Source organism: Chelmon rostratus, chromosome 24 (genome assembly GCF_017976325.1).
Source record: "Chelmon rostratus isolate fCheRos1 chromosome 24, fCheRos1.pri, whole genome shotgun sequence".
Lineage (NCBI taxonomy): Eukaryota > Metazoa > Chordata > Actinopteri > Chaetodontiformes > Chaetodontidae > Chelmon > Chelmon rostratus.
The window spans coordinates 12,396,496-12,417,881 of NC_055681.1; the positions used below are offsets into that span (position 1 = coordinate 12,396,496).

Genomic DNA, 21,386 nt, shown 5'->3' on the forward strand with positions numbered 1-21,386 from the left:
CGCCACCGTAATCCAAACAGACAGTGCTGTGAGACAGTGGCAAGGTTTTACGTGCCTTCAGAAATGTCACCCTACCTCCGGTCCCCGAAAGATGACGGGCGGCGACACACACTCACACGCTGCGCTCGCCCGGATGCCACGCGGACGTACACGAGAATCAAAGTTTCACTCGTACAGTACAAACGTTTCTCGCAGGCTTAGCCGGTCCAGAGGCAAAAGTGACCTCATTGGCTGAGTTAAATGTCAGTGGGCAGGACTGAACCACAGCTTTTCCGAATGAAAAAAAAAAAGTTAGATTGAGGCCTGGTTAAAAGGCAAGAGATAAGAGAGGAGGAAATCTGAATCCCAGCGCTGCTGCTTCATACCGCAAAGATACAGTCTGTAATAAACGACCCCGCTGCTTCGCTTGGCTGACCTTCACAGTTTCATCTTGCTGTCGTAGCTTCCGTGACCAAAGGCTCCTGCTGACCTTCCAAGACCATGGATGCTATGCTAATGACTGAATGAGTAATTATGTCATTAGATTCCTGTTTTGCTGAAAGTTTGCTCTGCACCATTCATGTTTGCCACTTGACTTTCTGCATGCATACGGGGTCCAGAGTCTGTCTTTAAAACTGAAGTGTGGGTTTAATGGATAAATCAGAGGCTTTATTGATCATGTACAACATTTTTTGCCTAGAAAATGAAGCTTTGAATGAAGCACAGAGTCTTAGCATGACTGGATGTATTTAGACATCAAACCTCTATTCAAGATCATTTTACATGGTTCTAATTTTAAAATGTGTCAGATGGAGACAGTTTTCAACCAACTCATAGTGCCAACCTTATCATTAATAATATTAACTGTTATTATTAGCCTTTTTTTTAATTGCTGTGCAAAATTCCTTGAGTGGTAACTGTGCCATCATTATCATTGTAAATTGTTAAGCGTTGTGTTTAGCGAAAGGTCGGTTGTCTGTAGCCTCGAAATCTTATATCACCTAAAAGCCAACTTTCCTCCATCTGGAGGCAGATGCACTTTCCACTGGACCAGAGGATTGCTCTCCTGCTGTGCACTTTTTGTCTGTTTTCATGTGGCCATGTACTGCTCCAAGTCTCCCCAGTGCTGCCAGCTGTATGGCTTTAGCACACTCTGGTCTGAGCTGTGGTGCAACACGTAAAAATCCTTACACACCAAATGACAATCAAATGCATCGTCTGTCAAGTGTAGACATTCCAGATAGCAGGCACATATTGCAGGTATTGGTTCTGCTTGAGGTTAGCACACACACACACACACACACACACACACACACACACATCAGATTTTAGTTACATCATGATTCATCCTGAGGTTTTAGAGACTTTTCAGAGGAAACCTGGTGGAAAACCAATTGAGGGAGCAGAGGCATTGCTTCAGAATGAAATCACGCTGCATTTCTGAGTATTTTTAATCTCCAAGCCAGGATCGTCAGAAACACACGTGCAATCATATTTCTACTTCCATCTTCTCGGGCTGATGGGAGGAGGAACGGTGTTGGGAACATCATGCGAATCAGAATGTTAGGAGAGCACTTTGTGAACCATTGCTCTGCAGGCGTGCATTCATGATATGTAAAGATATGTAAAATGGCATAAATGAACAGGGTGCCACATGCTTGAGTGGTCGCATATGCAAACTGTGTAGTAATTATCTTCCTCATAATTGCTACTTGCCTGAATTTTAATGAACCCTTTGCTGCGTACCGGAGCTGTTTTCAGGTATGACGTCGGCGTCACAGAACAAAGTAAAACGGAGAATCAGGGATCTCAGGGATGCAGGAAATTTACCAGCATATCAGAATCTGCCTTTAACTACCACCGGTCACTCGTTGACTGGTGTTGGTGGTGCAGCTGCACCTCGGGGCCCTCTATGCATATACATAATTTTGTGCGCACAGTGCAACAGCAGACACACACAGACCTCTGCTACCTCATTAGTGCACTGCAGCCCCCAGGCTTGCAACTGGGAGAAGGCCTAATTGCACAGTTCAGCAGGACTGACATCGCTCAGAGCGGTTTTGGAACAGACTTAGACAAATGAGCATCAGGTGCAGGAACCTACAGTAATATTCTGTTATGTCTGACCCTCCCTGTCACAACGGTGACTGCCAGGTTAAGCTCATCGCAAGCCACTGAAATTTCCTCCGGCACCGAGGGACGAGATGTCAGCTCACCTGAGTTGGACTGATTAGGTGTCAGTGAGAGTTTTAAATGTTCTTTAAACGGGCCGTTCATAACTATGACTATAACCTGTTAGTGTGTTGGGCTGCACGTTCATGTATGGTTTGCATTTTTGCAGCTAGCATGGCTAAAAATGCTAGTCCTGTGCTTAATTTGGGCCTATAAAGTGAAAGCGAGTGCACAGCAGACAAGCTAGCAGGCCACTATGCTAAACAACCAATGTCTGGCTGCGCTCTCTTACATCAAGTTGCACCGGTGCAACAAACTAAGGCAGCGGGCAGCATTACACCTGCTAAACCTGCATGCTAGCATTGTCATTGTAGCATGTTAGCATGCTTGCCATAGCGCTAAGCAATGCTCCAGCTTCTAGCATCCCTGTAGACTCTTACTTCTTGTTGGCCACAATGGCACCGGCATTAATCAGCCATCATATTTTATTTGTCTTCAGAAGGACATTATACAAAAGATTAGCTCTGCAGTGGTTTATTGCACTTGCTCGGGCCTCTGTGCAACTTCTTGAGATATTATCATAAAATCTAGAGTCCTCCATACTTGGTGCTTGTTTGTTGAAATGGATTCCAGGACGCTCTGAGCGTTGTCAGCAGCGCTGAACTGTTCAATTATTTCCCATGTGCATGCCTGGGGTTTACAGTCGCTAATGAGGTGGCACTGTGCATATGAACTGATATTCTGTATTCATATGGATGTTTCAGGAGGGGCTGTTCATGCATTTTACATCAGTGCCCACTGTGACTATATTCGCAAAGTGAGGTCGATCGGGGAAGATGCCACAAGTAAGAAAGTGGGCATTGGGTTAAATGTGTGATTAGCCCCATCAATAAAACCAAGATCCCACCCTGGAGAGCTGCAGATGAGGCCTTGACATTGATGGTTGTGCTGCAGAGGCAGACTGGCAATGACAGCAGCGATGTATTAAAAACAGTAGTTTAAATGCCCTTGACGGACAAACCACAGAACATAACCCACTGAATGATAACTGAGAGCAGGAGAACTCCAGAGATGAGAAAATGAAAATGGTAATTGTGTCCCTTCCTGAATTTACATTAAAAGCTTCTTTATTTTGTGACGTTTCCATCCATTTGATCATGACTGATATCCTCATTAATACAACTAAAGGTTCACTGTTCAAATGTCATAAATGTTTCTTTTTGTAACATTACTTTAGAGGTATTTCCTTTGTCCCACTCTTTAGTTAGTCCCAGTGAAAAGCAGGCGCTGCTGGGAAACACTGACAGCTCCCAGAGGTCGAGGGAGACCAACTTGTCCAAAATCACTCTCAAAGCAGTTTTGTGTCAATAGAAACACACTGACACACTCAGCAGTACACTCAGTTTTCCTGATATATCGTAAAACAGCATGCATACTATGAAGAAAAAAAAGAGCAGCAATAAAATGCTGTATTCCCCAGAAACACGCTTGTTTTACTGTTAAAGTCAAATTCAGGAGTAGCTCTCCACTTTAGCCTTTAACTAACTCTGACTTTTCTGACACAAGCCTGGAACCCCTAAAACTCTGCACCTCTGGACTTGTTGTATTTCACTTGATTTCAAGATAAGATAAGATAAGACTCTATTGATCCCACACCAGGGAAATTCACTTACAGCGGCAGAATAAAAAGGACAGGTAGAAAACAGAACAAGCAGAACAAATAAGACAATAAGAAAAGATACAAAATAAAATCAACACAAGATAAAAAGATAGAAAATAAAACCAACCATATTAGCTATTTTATTATTATTATTCAGTGGGTTTCATTCTCCGTCTTATTCTATGTTAATGATGCCATTCTATTCCATGGTTTTATGCAGCTTTATCTTGTTTTAATTGTTATTATCAAGTGAGTTTTACTCGCGATCTTATTTTGCATTAATTTTAAATCCCAGTTTTTAAATTAATTCTATAATGTTGCACAGCACTTTCTCGTGTGACAGGTGCTAATGGATGGATATTGGTGTACTGGTTTACAGCTGCAAACTCGTAAGTAACCAGTCATAGGAATGGAAATGTCAGTGCCATGGTGAGGAACATAACAAAGGCTTTCATGGAGGACTGGACTGCAGCACTTGAGATATAGGGGATTTGAAGCCTAACACATGAGGGCCAGGGTTTTAAATCCAGTTCAAGCGAGCATGGATAAAGAGTCAGGTGGAGGTGGTGGCGGCTGCTAAACATGACAAAATCCTGTAACTCTGCAGTCCTAATAGGTTTGTCGTCCACAATTGATGAGGAAATGGGCCAGTGGGCCTCACTAAATCATCAGCTAAGGAGTGAGGGCAGTTGATAGTGTGCTGACACAGGCAGGTAGCTCAGAATGGGTGAGATGGAAATGTGGTTTTTCGACATCGGATGAAACGCGGCAGAAAAGTGCTGATTCCAGACGAGATCCGGCGCGGCCTGACAGCGCAGCAATAAAAAGACCTCGAGTGACTCATGGCTTTGTCTGGAGGTCTCAAGGCTTCGCCGCACTCAGGGATTCCACTCGCAAAACCAGTTACTGCCGTCCAGGGAAAAGTCTCCGAAACAAGTCGAGCCTGATCCTGGCCTATTATTTCACACTGGCTAATGGCTAAGTCCATGCTAATGTGGTAGAGGTTCATCTCTGACTAAAGCTGCAGATAAAAAGACAAAAATACATAATAAGTTGTGTCTATTTGCCCATTTTAATTCCAATTATTCACTGTCTTGAGAGTTAGCTGAGAAGATTGATATATTCTTATGTTCGTATGCTAAATATGAAGCTACAGCAGCAGCACGTTAGCTTAGTTTATTGTAAATAAACATAAGGCCATGTAGGCTATTAGCATGTAACTCCCCATAAGACCACAAGTTTTCACATTTTTTGTACAGATGAAATAAATATGCTACAATGTGTTAATTAGGGAGCTTTAGAAGTGCTGCAGGCTAGCTGTTTCCCCCTGCTGCTGTTCTTTCTGCTAAGCTAAGCTAATCGCCCTCTGGCTTCACATTTGGAGTATAGATATGCAAAGTGGCATCAATCTTCTCATGTAACTCTCAGCAACAAAGTGAATCAGGGTTTTTCTCAAAGGATCATGCTGTTCCTTCAAAGAGACGCAAGTCCTGAAGGTATTTCAGCAGTTTTACGTCTCCGTTTAAAGATTGTTCAAAGAAATGGTCAAATAATGAATAATAGCACAAAATAATAGTGATTGACAGGTTCGTAGCCTCTAAGCCCTGTAACAACTTTATGGTGATCAGTGGACTGACAGAAAATTAATCTATTTTGCTAATCAATTAAATCATTTATCATACAAATAAGCCAAACATTTGTTGGTTCCAGCTTTTCAATTGTGATAATTTGCCTCCCTCTCTGTGTTTTATGTTGTTGTGAATTAAATAGCTTTGAATCTGTACTGTTGGTTTCTGATATGTTATTGACATAAACACATTTGTTTTAAGCGACATTAAAATAATTATTGGGATGCAATTTTAATATCAGTGGCTCTGCATGTTGTCTCACTACAAAACAGAGGGCACTGAACTTCCACCAGTGTCGATTTGTCTTGATTCAGCCTTTTCCTCAGTGCTCTTCACCTCCAAACAACAACACTGTGGAGAGAGCCTGGGGTGAGGAATTCATTTGGTAGCTGCTTTCAGATGCTGGTGCATATCAGTGTGTGTGCGTGTGTGTGTGCAGCCCACGGGGGCTCCATCTAGGGTGGATGCTGTGTTGCTGCTACAAATGATCCTGTGGGAGACTCACTGACAGCCAAGTCCTGTGCAGTTCCACATGCCTCATCACCACACGCACACGCACACACACACACAAAGGCACACACATCACATTGCTGCAGCTGCCCACGGTGACTGAGGCATGTTGGTCCCAGGGTAAACTCCCACTGCATATCCTGTCAGCTCAGAGAAAGTGTCAATCAGCTTGTCTAAGTCAGCTAAAGAGATGTGTCTACGTTAGCAAAATGTACTTTACGAGCTGTCCTTGTCCTTCCCGACTTCTGACAGCAAACAACGCTCCTCTTGCCAGGACAATTCCTCTATTCTAGTTTTTAAACTTTATTGATCAAGAGAGGGGGTTTTGCTGAGCATGTGTACCATTTCTCCACAGCCTCCCACCTGGGAACTGCCCAGTACAAACAGATTCGGCCTTTGATTCTGGACATTATTTAGAGGTTAGCCAAGGTAAAGTTCAATAGACGTAAAGGAGTTATGGGAACTTTTGTGAAAGTGCTATTAATGCACTTTCCCTGCCCTGAATAATTTACACAGGGACTCACCTGTCCACTGAGACTGTTTACATGACATTGAGAGCACTGGGTGTTGATACTGTATAAATCTATCTCGCAGTCCAGGCTTGTGACATCATTCACCTAATGAATATCTGATATTAATTACCTCTTAAACTAATATGCCGTTTTTTTGTTTTGTTTTTTTTTTGGAGTAACTCCGCACTTGCAAGTTCTAATTACTGTGTAAGCTAAGACAAGGCACCATTGTCATCGTGTTGGAACCCATACATAGCAATAAAAGTAGGTTGCTTTACAAGAAGTTCATGATGAACTCATTTTATGTATTGTCTCCTTCCTTGTTATGTCTGAGCAGCGTGCTGTGTTGCATTTCAAAGCAAGCTGGAGAACAAGTAGCAATGTGACAGTTCAGCAAGATGAAAACTTTAAATATTAAGGTAGAAGTCAGAATACCGACTAGCATGCGACTTCAAGGCCTCATTGCAAGGCAGAAAGGACCAGTGGTGCTGTTAAATTCTTGGTCCCATTAAGTGTTAGTTTGCTGCCATCTCGTGGTGAGACATGGAAAATCAGTCTATAATATCTGACGTGCCGCACTTGCTGAAAGGACTCAAAGTCTGTTCTATCATAAAGTCAATGTTGTCTGAGAATAAAACAACTCCAGGAATCTTGTGTGCAAGCTGTTTTCAAAACCCCTCATCACTAACATCATACATACACGAAAATGTCTGTTGACGTAACTGTTATGCAAACTGCGCATGACTGGTTTGGCCGACGTCACTTCCTGTTTTGCGAGAGCGTTGCAGTGTACGTGCAACTTTACAGGTAAGAACAATTTGTACAATTTCTAACGTAATCCCATTAGCAGATTCATATTTTCTCATTTTTTAGACAGAGTACTAAGACGTTCATGGCCCACCTTGCCATGTATTTTGTGCGAGGTGATCTCAAATTAGGGGGCTATACAGTGCTGTCTAAAAAGGGAAAGTGTCAAAATAATAAGATATCAGCTGACTGGGCTAACGATAGTGGCTAGATAGTTAGCTGGTTTGTGACGGTACATGTTTGGTACAAGCTTACTGCTATTGTCAGGTCATTTTTAGAAGCAAGTGTTTGAAGACTTGACCTTGCTGTTTTGCTGCCCCGTGAACCGCACACGCCATCATTGCATCATGTCAGCTATGCTAACTAACTCTGGCTAGTACTCTTCGAGTTAGCTTAAATGTGCTTCGATTTAGAAACACAGTTCATTCACTGTTGCGCCAATTGTTGTTTTTATCCATCAGGTGAAAAGTTAAAAGAAGACGGAGACGAAGCACAATGTCCAGCAGTGTAAGTGACATAACAACAACAACTTTGGCGTGGTTACGTGAGCTCACATTACGGCTACTTACACCCCTGTTTCTTACATGAAGTGAAGTGGCAGCCAAGCTTCATTTAAATATCAGCAAATTTCCCAGCATGCTGCTTATCGTCTCAATCGCATACAAATGTTCAAAGTTTCTTGTTTGTTTTGTTTTTTGTCACTAATATTAAACCCAATGTGTGATCCGTACCTTTGTATTTGTCCCGTGCATCAAGCATTATGTGCTTTATAGCTTTTCACTGGTAGATTGATTAGTTCAGCAGATAATGGGCCAGTTTGTAGTTTTAAACATTTTGCTGGCTGTTAACAGATGTCTTTGTTCTTGTGTAGGTGCTGTGTGGACGAGGCAGGCTTATCCTCGCTCAGACCGCAGGATATCAAGCTTTCGCTGCTCTCCGTGTCAGCAAAAGCAGAACCTTCTCTGCTGCAAGCTCAGATGAGCCGTACATAGCTGTATCTCCCACAGAGTCAGGTGAGTCAAGCAGCGAATGAACCGGTCACCAGGTTGTGCTCAATGTCACCATGATGTTCTGTCTAGAGTTACGTTTTAGTTTGTTGTTTCTTTGTGCTCGCTCCAGTCTGTTGCATTAAGTTTCTGAAAACAGCATGTAGAGACAGGATGGTGTGGTGCGCATGGCAACAGATGGGGATGTAGTTTTAAGCAGCAAACAGAAGAAGGATGAAAGCAAACAAAACACAAAGGGGCACTCAAATATCTCTGTCACGTCCCCTAAAGGCCCCAGGACTGTGTGGCCTGATGAGAACATGGGACCATTCGGACCTCAGGACCAGCGCTTTCAGTTGCCGGGCAACGTTGGGTTTGACTGTCACCTGGAGGGCATGGAGGACCAAAAGAAGACTCCAGTCCAGAGGACGGTGCCGGATGTACTGACAGCCCCAAGCAGCACAGAGAGACAGCAGTTCATACTAGCCCAGTTTGTTCATGAGTTCCAGGTACGTTTTCTATTATTTGCAGCAGGGCTGTAGTTCCATTCAAGATACTCAGGGTATATTTATTTTTATTGAGTTATTGTTTTAGTCAATTTGTGGGTGTTAGCTACCTGAGGGGAGCTCAACATCCTGTAATTGGAAAACATAGTGGGTGTTTTATGAGCTGATTCCAGCAATTTCAGAAATTCGACTACTGTAATGCACAGTTACCTGGATAAGTAAAGTGTAAAAAAAAAATCCAAGTACTTAGAGTGGTGAGGGTTGCGTTCAGGGGACTCTTGACCTCAGTATTTGAAAATTCCTGCCAACAAGCCTTGTATGTAGGCAGAACAGCCTGTTAGTGTTAAGTAGGAGTTCATTAAACTTTCAATTAAAAACATTCTGAAACACAAGTTTGTACTCTGCACATATCCACATTTCTGCCTCTAGAATAATTTCCAAAGTAAGTCAAATTAAATGATTGAAGTGTGTGTGATTGTGTGTGTGTTTGTTTGTGTGCGTTTGCTCATCAGGGAAAACTGGGTCCTATATCCACCAGAGTCCACAAAGCTGAGCAGTACTTTAATCAGACGGGCACAGACTGCTCCGTAAATTCCTGCCCTGAGCTGTTAAAGAAAGGTAAGTGCAGTTTTTGGTGTTGACTCACTTAAGCAAAATCAGCTTAAAAAGTTGTGTCATCTGTTTGTAGTCTTCAGTAACTAAAGTGTGTGCGTGTGTGTGTCAGATCTTGAGCTGTTGTTCCCCTCAGCACCCACCACGTCCATCACAGTAGTGACGGTCACGCAGAGGAGCAGCCGGGGCGAGGAGGCGGCAGAGCAGGACAGAGACCAGCTGCTCCACAGAGTGAGTGCTGTCACTTCACCGCCATTATTAGAAGTTTGGTTCTGTGACGTAGCGTTGAGACAGCCGCTGACTGCGTTTCCTCCTCACTGCAGTTTGTGAGCGGTGCGAAGGAAATGTGCTTCTCTCTGTGGACTGCGGGCTACTGGGCGGACTTCATTGACCCGATGACAGGAGCAGCTGTGAGTTCTTTGTGTGTCGTAGCGATTGAAATGCATTAACAGTGAATACCAAAGAAATTTTAAGCTTTGTGACTTTATGGACACCAATAGCTCATTTCCACTGAAGGAAAATTAATGTAGAGCCTCCTGTAACCTGTTGTTTCTCTGTGTTTTCCAATGTGTTTTCCAAAGCAGAATGTTTTTAAATAGAATAATAGAAACGCCTGTGAATACAATGCAGCACCATCACCATCACCGTATGTTCCCCAACAGTTCTTTGCGTCCCCGTCGAGTCAGACCACACTGCGAACAGAGGAGGAGCTGGGGCATTTGGGCTTCCACATCGAAGCGTCTGGCTCCTGCACGGTCATCCGCCACATCCTGAGAGGAACGCCGTTGTTCGTGGGGACTGTTTTTACTAACGCACCGGCTCACAGCGCCGCTGTCGCAAGACTACAAGGACTTTCAAATGTAGTCGACGACGAGGAATAGTTTTTTGTTTTGTTTTTTTTTTCTTATTCCACTGAACTAAATCCAAACACAAGGCCTCCATTTATGGCTGAAGAAGCTTGGAACTTTATGTATGGTAGTGTTGGTACATGGTTGTATCGGTCAAAGGTTGTGCAGAGTTTGTCTTACTGTAACAAGGACTCGACAGACACTCTAGCGCAGACCTGTTGAGTGCAGTGGGAAGAACTACACATGTAATATTTTCAGTAGAGGGTGACATCATCTGTGTTTTATGATATTAAAAGCAAGGATATGAACTGGAAATCCTCCAAATGGTCTCAGGCAGCTGCTAGTAGCTCATGTCAAAGAGCCCAATTCCAACAACACCTGAAGATTCTGGTTAAATGATGTCAGATAACTTTTGATACAAACATTTACAGTGTTTTTTTTTCTGTTGCACAGGACGGAAAGAAACGTGGATCCTATTATCAGTTTAAGTGCTACAGTTGTGACAGAACTACTGAACAAAGTTACCACCAGGGCCTCGTTCTTCCTACGCTGAGTTATCCAGATTAACATACTGACAATCTGAGATGACAGTTTGATTTTCATGATGAGGAGTAATCCAAAACGTCAGGACTCTGTGTAAAATGTAAATAAAACAGACTGTGATCATGTGCTCATCCTTTTTGAATTGTGCTCACCAATCGTGCAACAACATCGATTGTACTAACCAGGAAAGTGGAAACATTGTCGAGGCGTGATGTGGAACAAATTAACATCAGAAATACTGTAGGAACACACACAAAAATATGTCCGGAGTGCATGATTGGATCACACCAACCTCACATGACTGCAATCACATGATGAACTAAACAGTCACATCAATCTGCATTCAAGGAAACCAATGAGATGGATGAGAATGAAAAAGATTATTTCAACCTGATAGCTGCTTGTTAGCATGAATTAGTGAAGCCACATATGAAGAACAGGGTCCTGGTACACACACACACACACAGGGATTCATTACCTTTGTGTGTATTTTATAGAATATGGTCATCTTGCTTATTTCACAGCAGGGAGTTCAAACACACCAACCTGTGTGACAAATTGTTACCATACATTTTCAAAATGAGCAAAAAAGTCAGTCTGGATGCCCGAGACATTCACACATACACATGCATCCCGATCAAAGTGATGTCTCATTGTGTGCAATGAAAAACAGTGTATCGTTACACTCTCACCCGTTGTTATTCGGACAAAAAAAAAAGACCCCTCGATGTTCTCTTCAGGTGGGAATTGTCCCCTGGTTGACTGGTTTGATTGGATTTGACTGTTGGACGCCGCAAGGAACATTTGATTTGTCTGGATTTCGGGTCTGAGATGAACCGAATGCTTGGAAGCTCATTTTTGCATGACATACTGCCTCATGTGACAATTTTCTTTTGCATCTTGTATATACAGTATATTCACCTTTGAAAAAAAACGCTGAATCGCTGCATTGAGAGATTTGTGAAAGCCGCTCCATCTATAGGGTGCACTGTTCCCTTCTGTCAAAACATCCAGTAAGACATGTGTGTCATTGAGTATTTTATTTAATCCTCAACAAGAAAACCTGGATTATGTCCTGTGTGTGTGTGTGTGTGTGTGCGCGTGCCTGTAAATTCAGCCTGTGTATGTGATGGTTATTTTTTGCCATCTAGTGGTTGATTGGATGTACTGCAGACCCCCTTTACCTTCAACCACCAACTACTACTAGTTGTTTTGGAGACTTTGTGGTCAGATGTAAATCACTTCTTTACCAGGGCCGGCCAATCAGATACTGGTGGTGGGGCGTGCCCCCCCCCTTAGGCCCCACCTCTCCCCTCAAAAAGTTGAGTGTGGTTATGTCATGTGATCAGTCTCATGATAGCACACCGTGAAACAAAATGTGATTTTGTACATGTATTTATTACAACCAATGAACAAGATGACAATGGATTTCACATGCAACGTCCAAAAAAACACAGTAAACAATAACAGCCTCACATTAATATTGACACTTAGAAATAAATTACAAGAAAATGTAAATATTGTCTGACAGGAAGGAGAAACCTAACCATTAGGAAATGCATTAAGCATCAAGTTTCCCTCTCAAACGTGTCCAGCTGTGAAGACGATGAGGACGGCGTAGCTCAGCGACGCAGGAGGAAGCCCCTTGCTGGAGCTGACGAGAGGAGAGGTGGAGGAGAAGACGGCGCTGCTCTCGTTTCTGGGCACCGACACGTTGCAGATGTTCCCCTCGCAGCAGGACGAGCACACCTGACGGATGAGATTTAAATAATGAGCGTCAGGCGGCGGACGCTGATGCAGTGTTAATCCAGGGGCTGCACATACCTGATAGCCATTATCAGTGACATGAGCGCAGCCAGTAAACAGGCAGTCCTCCAGAGTCACACAACGCTTGGTCACAGACACACTGTCTCCATGGTTATCCATCATGTGGAGGGTGTAACAGTATCTGGCATCTGGAAGACATGACACGCCTTCATTTCTGGATCATTTTACTGCCTCCACACCAGATCAGAGAGTCTGACGCCCCAAAATTCCCTTCTGATAATCAATAATCTCACGAGACTGCACCTAGTGTGTTCATATACAGACATACTCAGCCCAGCTGCACACATGGAAAACAAGCTGATGTACCTTTTGGACAGTAAACATCCGGTGCCCAGCGATTACACTCGTAGTTGTCGGAGGCGTCTTGGCACGTGAAGCACTTGAAGCCACCGGGATGAGGTGTAGCTGCGGGGGACAGACAGACATACTTAAGTACTCTGCGCTAGTGATGCATGCTGGGGCAGAAGAAGGCCAGCTCTGTCCTGGGATGCCCCTACGACCCAGTGGAATAGGTGGGAGAAAGGAGGATGAGGGCTAAAATATCATTCCTGATGGAGGACGTGTCACACTGGGCAGCTCCTTCAGTTGCAGGCTGCTTCACCCGCGGTGTGCGAAGGAGAGATACTGCAGGTCCTTCCCTCAAACCAGTCAACCTGCTGGAACTGGCAAATTCACTCAGTCCAATGAAACTGCGTAATATCAATATTTCCACTGTGCAATATTGTGTCTGTTTTATTTAAAATATTGTTTACTTATCAATAATCTCTTCATTTTTTTGCTGATGCTTCTTTCTATTACACTATCACCTTTCCAGCTGTAACACTGCAAATTCCCCCGCTGTGGGTATGAATAAAAGATGATCTCATTTTATCTTCTTTGAACCTTTGAGCACTTCTGTAATGAGGATCCATTAATTATTTATGTGTTGACATGCGCTGCAAAACATAAACGCACCAGAAACCGCGCATCCGAAATGTGTGCGCATGCCAGTAAATCCGCAGATTCATCCTGCTGACTTCATGTCAACATGGAGGCTGACTTGTAAGTCAGATTAACCACACTTGTCGCCATTTCTGTGGCCATTTTTCTGTCGCCAATCCACTCTGTCCCCCTCCGTACATCCATCTGCTACCAGAGGACCACCGGCTGCTGCGATGCCCCAGCCCCATGCCAGTACCCAGGGCAGAAGGTCTGGCTGTCCATCTGCGATCACCCTCTGAGGGTGGAGTCTCACAAGTTGGTGCCTCAGTTTGTAGGACTCTTTTCCACCTCCTAAGTGTTCAACCCAGCGGCAGCGCGCCGAGTAGACCCACCTCACCTTCCGCGTCGCCAGGCTCAAGCCTGTCAAGGCCCGGGGTCCAGAGTGTGGTCCAAGCGTAGCTGCTATATGTTCTCTGCAAATGAGGGTTTCTGTGGAGCAGGTGGTGCATCAACACTGTGGCATGCTCCATCAGTGTGACTGCTCTGCCGCACTATTGTTTTCTTTGTTCTTTATTAACGCGATTGCAGATTCAGCGAGAAAAGCAACAAATCTGTAGCCTGTTGACTGTCCCCTGTTTACATTCTCATGACCCGTGGAAACGATGCTGTCAAGTCCTTCCATAAAAGATCTGTTTTCCAGACAGTGTCTCTGAACAATCATCTGCTCACCACACAGCTCTGACACAGTGATCAAACACCGAGTTGTTTGGCTTTCCCCTTGGCAAGAATCAGAGAATCAGCCCATTTTCCGCCATGGGCTATGGGTCAGCCACTTTTCAATCACAGGACAAAACCTGTTACTCAGACAGACACAAACACACACACATATACACGCACACACACTCGATCACTTTCAAGGTCCCTAAATCTTTTGTCTTACGATGCCGCTGGAGGCAGATTTGAACAAATGTTTTCAGGAATTTAAAAAAAGGCACTCTTTAGCATATCACTGACATTTGTCGTATGATTTTGAGATACTGTAATATTTCAAACACCTGCTAGAGGGTGATATGGTAGCCATGAATGAATGAATGAATGGATGGATGGATGGATTTGACATTAAAAAACTCCACTCATATGGCTGCCAACACTCGAGCACCTCTGGAAACAGTTTGTTTACACTGAAAACACCCGTGAAGCAAACAGCGATGTTATGTTCCTACTTGAGGGATGCAGCAGGATGATGTCCATCATGGTGAAGTCCCGTGACTGGACAGTTTTCAGCCAATCAGCAAGGTTGGTCACGAGCAGGACCCAGGCCAGGGTCGGCCAGGCCTCCATCATGGGGCCAAAGTACTTTCATGCACTTGTCTGTTTGGGCCGGAGAACACTGTGGGAGAGAGGGGGGGCGCCACAGGGGCGGATTAAAATGCATCCGCAGGAAGGGTACCTTAAAACTGAATGAGCCAGTTAAATTGCTTCACCACATATGGTCAGTGCACTTAATCTAGATGTTTCTCATAGCCTACTTTTTATACACCTTGATAAATATTAAATAAATAACTTAAAATAAAATGTAAAAGACGTGTATGTCGATATTTCAGTTGCAGTGAATGGAGAACATGAAAATAAATGTCCTCTGCGGAGAAAAGTTGAATCATGGAGGGAATTCATCTATAAAAGTGATCAGCTGTGTGTGCTGCTCCCACTGTGTGCTTGCTTCATTATTTAAACGTCAAAAGGATCCCTACTGGCCCACTCTGAGCTTCAGCTCCAAGCATCCACCCCCTTCCCCATCACTTTTGACATAAACATGAGTTATGTTTCAACTACGAGCCCCTTCTGCCCTCTGGGAATTTAGCCGTTCATTGTTGCCGGCCAAATGTTTTTTTTTCTTTTTCTGTCATCCAGTGGGTCATTCATTGGCAAAGCCAAGTCAGCATTTGTATTGTCTTTTACTCTGACTCTTGGAGATTGCAACAGCAGGTCTGCTCAAGAAGGAAACATCCCCCTCTCCACCTTCTTTACTTCCAAATCAGTTCCTCGGCTAAATAGATTCACTGCCCCATTAATAAAGCGCCCGGTGTCGGCCCTGCAGAGAAGGAGCTTAAGCTCGCGATCTCGGATGTGGAGGCATTTTTGCAGGTCTGTGCAGGTCTGACACTTAAAATCCTTTATTAACTATTTATCATTCAGCATTTCTATTACATTTTATTGCATTGCTAGGACTTAATAACCAAACTAAGAGTCTACAGTTGTGCTAGTGGCTACGTGAGGCTATACTGACTGCTAATGTCGCAATTGTTCCAATTTATCCCGACAGGAACATGAATGTCTGTACCAAAATGTCAAGCCATGTTCCAGTTTTCAGTCTGGGCCGAATACTAACACTGCCATCCCCAGAGTTAACAGTGAGAAATCCTTTTGAAAGCATGTTATTTATTATGAGACTGAATCTAAGAAATATCCTCAAAGCCGCCGTGATAATCCTTTGAAATATCTCCAAATCAGGTTCAAATATTTCCATCTTTATGCAGCAGGAAAGAATTTGTTTTCATTCCAGACTCAAGAGGAACAACTGGCAAGTCAGTGATGAACCCACACTGTCGAGAATAACCCTCCAACATGAGCGTCTGTCCACAGCCTAAAGGTCTGAGCCCCGTTCAGAAAATACCGACACCGGCAGATCAAATAAACTTTAAGAGGGGGCATTCCTGTTGTCACTATGTGAGTTTAATTCACAGAACAGAAGTGTGCCATTAAATTAACAATTTTTTCTATGGGCTTTGGTATGTGCTTCAACTTTCTTTCAGTATGATTTACAGTCCTCTATTTGAAATACAAAGTATACGTTATAATATTATACTGTTCACAACAAACTGTTGGTATCTGCAGGACTTTTGCCATTTCACTGACAACACTTCCTTTTAAATTGAAGTTGTTTTCCATGAGGACATCTAATAGTACTCGGTTAAGTATTCAGTTACAGTCTAGGCAGAACGCTCTCTAGCAAAGGCTCCTCTTAGATTCACCGAGACGTCAATCAATGAATTACACACCAGATGACCTGGTTTTGCCCCAGATTTGAGATTTGTGTAAGATCAGCGACGAGTTCCGATGCCTCTGACTCTACTTTACGTTTTATCCTGCAGGCACTGCGGTGGCTGTGTGGTTGTAAATGCTTGTTTTCTTTGCATTATGCATGCCCCAATAAAACTGACCTATGTGTTTTGCTGCAGACAGAATAACCATCCTGCGCTGTACTGTTTACAGCATTCTCTGAATCCTGCTATCAAAGGCTCTGATTATTCAGTTTAAAGCAAAAAAAGAATAAATCAAAGCAAACTGAACATGTAGGCAATGAACTACAAAGACATTTACACACTCCACAATATTTAACAGCAAAATCATTTTGAATGATCTGTGAATATTGTATTGGACTACAGTAAACACTGTACATTTACAGGAAGACAACACAATTGAATTTAGAGTTGGAATGATTGGTCAAATAAACATTGAGCAAAACTAATCCCTTATTTAATTTTTCAAGCAAATTTTTGCTGGTTCTTGCCACTCAAAATAAATAAGAATAAATAGAAATGGAAACTCATCTCTGGGTCTTGTCTTGTTTCTACAAAACAAAACGTTTCAATATTTTAACTTGAGCTTTGGAAATTTGAGCATTTTGACATTTTATACACCAAACAATCAATTTATTGAGAAAATAAACATCAGTTGCTTAATTAGTTGCAGCCCTAATTGCACCACACTCAGCTCAGCTCCTGAAGCACAATGTATAAATACTCTACTCTCTCATCGAAAGCTGGTGGAAGGTCCATCTGAATGTTCAATCAATTAGATCCACTAGTTTGAATTTTTTAAACCGAGCTTGCACCACAGAAGTTGAGTTGTGGAAACGCAGACTAATTACGCGATGGAGTATTATTTGAAACGCTTCAGAGAAGTCTTTCAGTGTGTGGGCTTGCATTCATGAGAGCACTCGTGCTACAGTACAGCTCGTAATGATATGCTGCACGCTGAAAGGAAAACTTGAGATTGGCTCTCCAACTTTGAGCTGTCTGATGGATGCCTGGAGGTAAAATCTGGTCTGAGTCGAAGGGGCAGGGGCACGGGGATTAGGTACAATGGCTCCCTGTTACAACTGGAGAGGGATGGAGTGGGTCTGGATCACTCAGGGTTCAATCAGCACCGGCCAGCTTCTTCAGGTCCCAGTTAAAAGGCCACGCAGGGCTGAAAGAATCTGAAGGAGAGCAGGTTTTAAATCTTTCTGTCTCCCCTGACAACTGGGGCTCGAGTTTGCAAATTGGGAGTGTAGAAGTTGATGAACTGTGCAGCTTCTCAGCAATATTATTAGCAATACACTGTTGGACACATGCAGCGTTTGTTTCGGAGACATTAGTTTTGCAAGGTGTTCTTTACAGGTGTGATTTCAGGCGTGGTGGTGATGCAGCCGTCCGGACAAAAGTGTCATATTTTGTTCTCTTTTATCCAGAAAATGAGTTAAAAACAAAACAAAACAAAACAAGACATACATTTAAAATTGACTCATGCTGCTTGTGACCTCTTCATACCAGAGATAAGTTGTGTTTATCTGCCGTGTCCAGTGCTATAAATCAGTCAACAGAGGTTAGGCTGTGTTTTCTACACATATATTACTTCTAAAAAAAGATAATGACATAACATGACTCAAGTCAATGAAAAAAGTTTTTTCCAAGAGAAGACGGTGAAAAAAATATGCAGGCAAGCTGTTAACTGATTGCTTTTCACCTTCTGTCCGCAGGCAGTGCTATGCTGCCTTCAAGCGCTGTCAGAGATAATAGATTTATGACTAAAACACACCCAAAACATTGTAAATAGTACTGGGAAAGTCATTTTTATTCAAAACCACAATGTAACTGATATATTTTTCCTCCCTGTATGATATATGGCAAGTACAGGAATATTTGGGGCATACATTAATGAGGTGCATGCCTTGTGTGCATTTTGTCTCACTCATTCAGCACTCAGTTGTAGCTTTTGTGTTAAAGCTCTACTTGCTTATAATTTATGAGGTAAACCATTCAAACGTGTCGAAACACATGTTGTGCCTCTGTGTGTGTTCAAACCCCTTCTTTCAAACTTGAATGCATCACATACTGCATGGTTAAACAACACAGGGACAGAATTTGCATGGTTAGACCCTATTAACAGAGCCAATGTTGAAAAATCCCGATAATCATAAATTGATCCAGGCTGCCGTAGATAGTAAACAAAATGCTAAATTTGAACTATCTGGTTCCTCGGATGAAGGATAATTGCTCCATGTTGGTCATGCGTGTCAAAAGAATACTCGATTAAGATTTAGGCCACCAGGGTTGCCTTTGAAGTTCAGCCGATATCCAGCAGCTCAGTTCTATCGACCAGACACATATGGCAGGGGCTTAACTTCTGTCGTACCACTGCTAATGTTTTTTGGTGGGGGATACATGACTGCACCACAGAAATTACACTCTGGCTGAATTCTTGTGTCTTAAGCTGTTTAACACTTCACTGATGACCGATACTCCAAAGCACAGCGTATCCTAACTTAAATATTCCATCAGACGTACGGCTGAAGCTCAGCTTTCCACTGTTCACACAAATGCACACGCTGCTTCCCAAGCGTTTCCACCTGGGTTGACTGAGTCACGGCGTGACTGTGAGATTTTCATGAGGTCCTTGCTGAGCTGGAGTCTCATAAAATGCCTGACACCTCGTTTAATACGGATTAAAAAGGTCACAACAGTAATAAAGAATTGCTGCCTAAAGGTCAATAATTTGTTTTGGTAACATGCAACCAAACTCTAATTTTGTATATCAGCTGACATCATTTTGACAACTTACCAGTCCGACAGCCATCATTTGGTGGTTTTTGCAAAAAACTACGCATCTAATGAAGTAGCTACACGTTTTTCACTATATTTTCAGCTTCTAAAGCATCATACTCAGATCCTAAAGTAAAAGTATGCATCAAATTGTCATTAGAGCTTCAAAAGTGGTAATTATGCAGCAGAATGTCCTCATTAAATCATCAGAAATTATGTACTACTGCATATTATTGGATTTCCATCACTGATGGAAACAATATTTAGATGTTGTAGCTGTTGGAGGTGAAACTGTACACTGGTAGCTGCTTATATACTGTACACACACAAGTACACTATACTTCTACAGTATTTATAAAGTAGAGTAAATGGAGTACAAGCTTTTTCAAAGTAACTGTACTAAGTTACATTCCATCATGAACAGCCTGTCACACACACTCTTCATGTACAGTATGATCAGAACGACTGCACACACACACACACACACACACACAGATGTGTAGCTACAGCTGAGCTTCATTCAGAAGCCGCGCTTCCAATCTCAGCCCCTTCACATTCATTAAAACAGCCTTGATGATTAAAACGCGTATTTATAACTAACGGAGCACTTTAAACACCTGCTCTGCTCTGCTGCAAGGATGAACAATTAAAGAAGTGTTACAGCATTGATCTGCTCTCATTTGATGCATATATATATAATCAGTGTTATAACAAGCGCTGCTGCGGCTTAATTACACTAATGCGTGAGATTTACAGGCGCATTAAAACTTTAACTTGTAGTCCAGGTTACTTTATGATGCGACTTACCGGCTGTATTCCGTCGACTTGCAGCCGGACTGTCCGCAGAGGAGCATCTGACAGCACCGTGCCGCTCGCGCAAACTGAGGGAGGAGGAGGGTGGTGCTGCACCGTCACTGCTACGTCACACCAGTAATGAGAGATGGTTTCAATTTCTGCTAAGTTTGTGAATCGCATCAGGAAGTTGCTTATCATCCCAATGCAATACTGGAATGTAACTAAGTACCATTTTACTACCATTGCATTGTATATTTAAATGTATAACAAGGTATTTTAGGGGAGAGATGACCACACATATATTTTTTACTACAGGGTTAGGGGTTAAGGTTATGACCCCCCCAAGAAAGAACAAATCACATATATGAAGTTCTTAAAATTAGCTCCACCTCTATGAGCTATAACATGAAAGTGCTTCTTACACATTCATGAACATGATACATAATAATATAACACTCACAGGGGGCTTTATTTTGCATGACAGGAGATATGTTTCTGTGATTTGATGCAGTGCACTTACTCCACACTGACGGACAAAAACATTAAAAGTAATTTATAAAGATGTGGATGAAGGAAGTGACTGCCTGTCTAACTTTGGAATGACTGACTTGAGTGTGTGTACATACATTCAACATGTTCAATTGATTAAAGATCAAATAAAAACAGTGAAAAGTGCAAAGTGTCCCTGACCTGTAGGATAATGTGCTGCTTCACATTGCAGCCATCAGGAGCTCGCAATTTGCTTCCACAACACACAACATCAAGGCCATGTGCAACCAATGCATGTTTACCCAACATAAATTTCATTAAGACCAAGATCAGTGCACCATATGTAAAATGAATGCTTAAGGGCTCCGGATCAAAAGAGATCAAACAGTAAACCTTCTCTGCACTATAATGAGCGTTCATTATTGCTGCAGGCAAATTACAACAAGTCCCTCCAAAACTATGCATGCCCTACAAACGGCTCGCTTTTTCACATTCCTTGCATGAAACACAACATGGTATGGTATGCCGCCTATGTGAGCAGACACATACTTAGACTCATCAGTGACAGGCAGCAGCCCTCTGACCCGTCTGGATATGGGATCCCTGACAGGATAGCGAGGAGGAAGACAGCAACCCTTCAGACCCTTGTCAAACAGAGGAATTTGAGTAGCATATGCACACAGATGTGCCATTATATCTAGACAGATGGCCGGTCCGTCATGGAAAA

The 21,386-nt window shown here is 42.8% G+C and overlaps 2 protein-coding genes across 3 annotated transcripts; one reads left to right on the forward strand and one right to left on the reverse strand.

The window, feature by feature from the left end:
* The first annotated feature begins 7,223 nt into the window (after positions 1–7,223).
* On the forward strand, positions 7,224–10,912 carry mmadhca (metabolism of cobalamin associated Da). 2 transcript variants are annotated; one of them, XM_041966275.1, is made up of 8 exons: positions 7,224–7,268; positions 7,730–7,775; positions 8,140–8,281; positions 8,546–8,763; positions 9,273–9,378; positions 9,509–9,603; positions 9,696–9,782; positions 10,035–10,912. In XM_041966275.1, exons 2-8 carry the CDS (start codon positions 7,764–7,766, stop codon positions 10,251–10,253), a joined length of 879 nt encoding a protein of 292 aa, XP_041822209.1. In that variant the 5' UTR covers positions 7,224–7,268; positions 7,730–7,763; the 3' UTR covers positions 10,254–10,912. The 2 variants fall into 2 exon arrangements, with proteins under 2 accessions (XP_041822209.1, XP_041822208.1); XM_041966274.1 differs by having other exon boundaries at positions 9,485–9,603; positions 10,035–10,910.
* Positions 10,913–12,344: 1,432 nt separating this feature from the next.
* lypd6 (LY6/PLAUR domain containing 6) lies at positions 12,345–14,855 on the reverse strand. Its single transcript, XM_041966438.1, has 4 exons — positions 14,735–14,855; positions 12,897–12,995; positions 12,588–12,718; positions 12,345–12,512 (listed from the first exon to the last, which is right to left on the reverse strand). Exons 1-4 carry the CDS (start codon positions 14,853–14,855, stop codon positions 12,345–12,347), a joined length of 519 nt encoding a protein of 172 aa, XP_041822372.1.
* Positions 14,856–21,386: the final 6,531 nt, after the last annotated feature.